Source organism: Poecilia reticulata, linkage group LG6 (assembly GCF_000633615.1).
Source record: "Poecilia reticulata strain Guanapo linkage group LG6, Guppy_female_1.0+MT, whole genome shotgun sequence".
Taxonomy (NCBI): domain Eukaryota; kingdom Metazoa; phylum Chordata; class Actinopteri; order Cyprinodontiformes; family Poeciliidae; genus Poecilia; species Poecilia reticulata.
In genome coordinates, this window is record NC_024336.1 from 536,824 (window position 1) to 538,898 (window position 2,075).

At 46.2% G+C, this 2,075-nt stretch overlaps 1 protein-coding gene across 1 annotated transcript; it reads left to right on the plus strand.

Annotated features, from left to right (window-relative positions):
• Nucleotides 1-32: 32 nt before the first annotated feature.
• myod1 (myogenic differentiation 1) lies at nucleotides 33-2,073 on the plus strand. The gene is made up of 2 exons (XM_008410709.2): nucleotides 33-1,185; nucleotides 1,942-2,073. The coding sequence occupies exons 1-2, from the start codon at nucleotides 598-600 to the stop codon at nucleotides 2,071-2,073; spliced, it is 720 nt and encodes a 239-aa protein (XP_008408931.1). The 5' UTR covers nucleotides 33-597.
• The last annotated feature ends 2 nt before the right edge of the window (nucleotides 2,074-2,075 follow it).

Sequence of the window (2,075 nt, forward strand, 5' to 3'; positions counted from 1 at the left end):
TGAGAATAATTTTTGACAATCATCTTGCACTTGCTCTTGCATAATTAACCGGATCAAATTTGATCCGGTTCATTTCTTGCACGTTGTTGATGAAATAAGAAACGGATTGTCTTGTAAAATGATGCAAAATTAATGAAAACACAAGAGCAATCAGAAACGAAAAACAAAACAAATCATGCAGAGCTGTTACCGGAGCTGTTCCGGTATGAACWTTTGCGCTGTTTCTGTCTCCGTGTTGTGCGGCTGCGGRTTTCTGGCTCCTTCTGCACTTAAGAAAAATCTCCTCTTGGGTTAATTGTAKGACTGAGCTAATTACCGTGAATCTGTAAACCCCTCCTGCTGGCAGCAGATTGGTCAAATCCGGGCGGGTCCCCAGTACCCTGACCCTGCCCGCTGCGGCGGGGCCATGTATAAGACGCAGGGGCCCCAGGCTGACAGCTGCTATGAGAACAGGAATCAAACATTATTTCTTCTTCTTCTTGTTCTTCTTCTTTCTTCTTCTTTTTCGCTGTTGCCTGAACACTTAACATCGACTGAAAGCGGGCTATTGGTTTCTGCTTCGGCGGATCTGTCTCCTGCTCTGGGTTGGACTCACTCATGGAGCTGTCGGATATTTCCTTCTCCATTCCCTCTGCTGATGACTTCTATGATGACCCCTGCTTTAACACCACTGACATGCACTTCTTCGAGGACCTGGATCCGCGGCTGGTGCATGTGGTCCCGCTGAAACCCGAGTACTCCTGCTCCCCCTCCTCCTGCTCGTCTTCATCATCGCCCTCACCGTGCTCCCACCTGCATCACCAGCTCCAGCACCCGGAGGCTGAGGACGACGAGCACGTCCGCGTCCCCAGCGGGCACCACCAGGCGGGCCGCTGCCTCTTGTGGGCCTGCAAGGCTTGCAAGCGGAAGACCACCAACGCGGACAGGCGGAAGGCGGCGACGCTGCGTGAACGCCGGCGGCTCAGCAAAGTGAACGACGCCTTCGAGACGTTGAAGCGCTGTACGACGGCCAACCCCAACCAGAGGCTTCCCAAGGTGGAGATTCTGAGGAACGCCATCAGCTACATCGAGTCTCTGCAGGCGCTCCTGCGCGGCGGCCAGGAGGAGGGCTTCTACCCGGTGCTGGAGCATTACAGCGGGGACTCGGACGCGTCCAGTCCCCGTTCCAACTGCTCCGATGGGATGGTGAGTCCGGGAACGCGCGGTGCGCTTTTACGCACCGACGATCTTTAGCTTTCTACCTGCTGACATAATTCCGTCCCAGGTCAGCCGTAACTTTCCTTCCTATTAGACTATTTTAATTTCAACGAACAGTATAAGATGACCGGTGCTTGATTGGTGGTACACGTTATTTTATTATTATTTTTACTTAAAATGTCAAACGGGCATTTGACATTTTAATTGCCCGTTCACCTGCTTTCGATTATTCGTTTTTGTTTATTTATTTTTTAGTCCACTCTTGTGATTTATGAAGCAGACAGTACAACACAGACACACCTGGTTTGCTAATAATAATAGTAATAATAGAATTATTACTATTATTATTAACTTGAGAACATTTCTTTTGATTGGTGTATTCTGAATTAACTAAAATGATATTTGTTTTTCCCCATTCTTTTCAAATGCGCATTTTAATCTAAACCTTTATGGAGAAATATATTAAGATGTTAAGTGTTAAAATGTATGAACAGCAGAAATACATAAAAACGGAGACATGATTTGGTAATAACATTTCAGCGTAGGGACAGGATGTGTGATTTATTTTTGAAACACGTCCAGTCAACGAACTAGATCGTAGTTTGTTTTATTTCACTTAAAGAAAGTCAAACACTGACGTTTATGTAAAAATTGGTCTCCGGAAAAATACTTCCAGAGACCATTTTCACTTTTCCTGTGAAAATGCTGTCTGACATCAGTAAGCGGCCTTTCTTTTCCTTCCAGATGGATTTTAACGGACCGAGCAGAACAAGAAGCTTTGACAGCAGCTCTTTCTTCTCTGAGACGCCAAACGGTGAGCGTGGTTCTCAGAGCCTTTCGATCAATCAAATGAGTGTTATGGAATATTATATTTAACT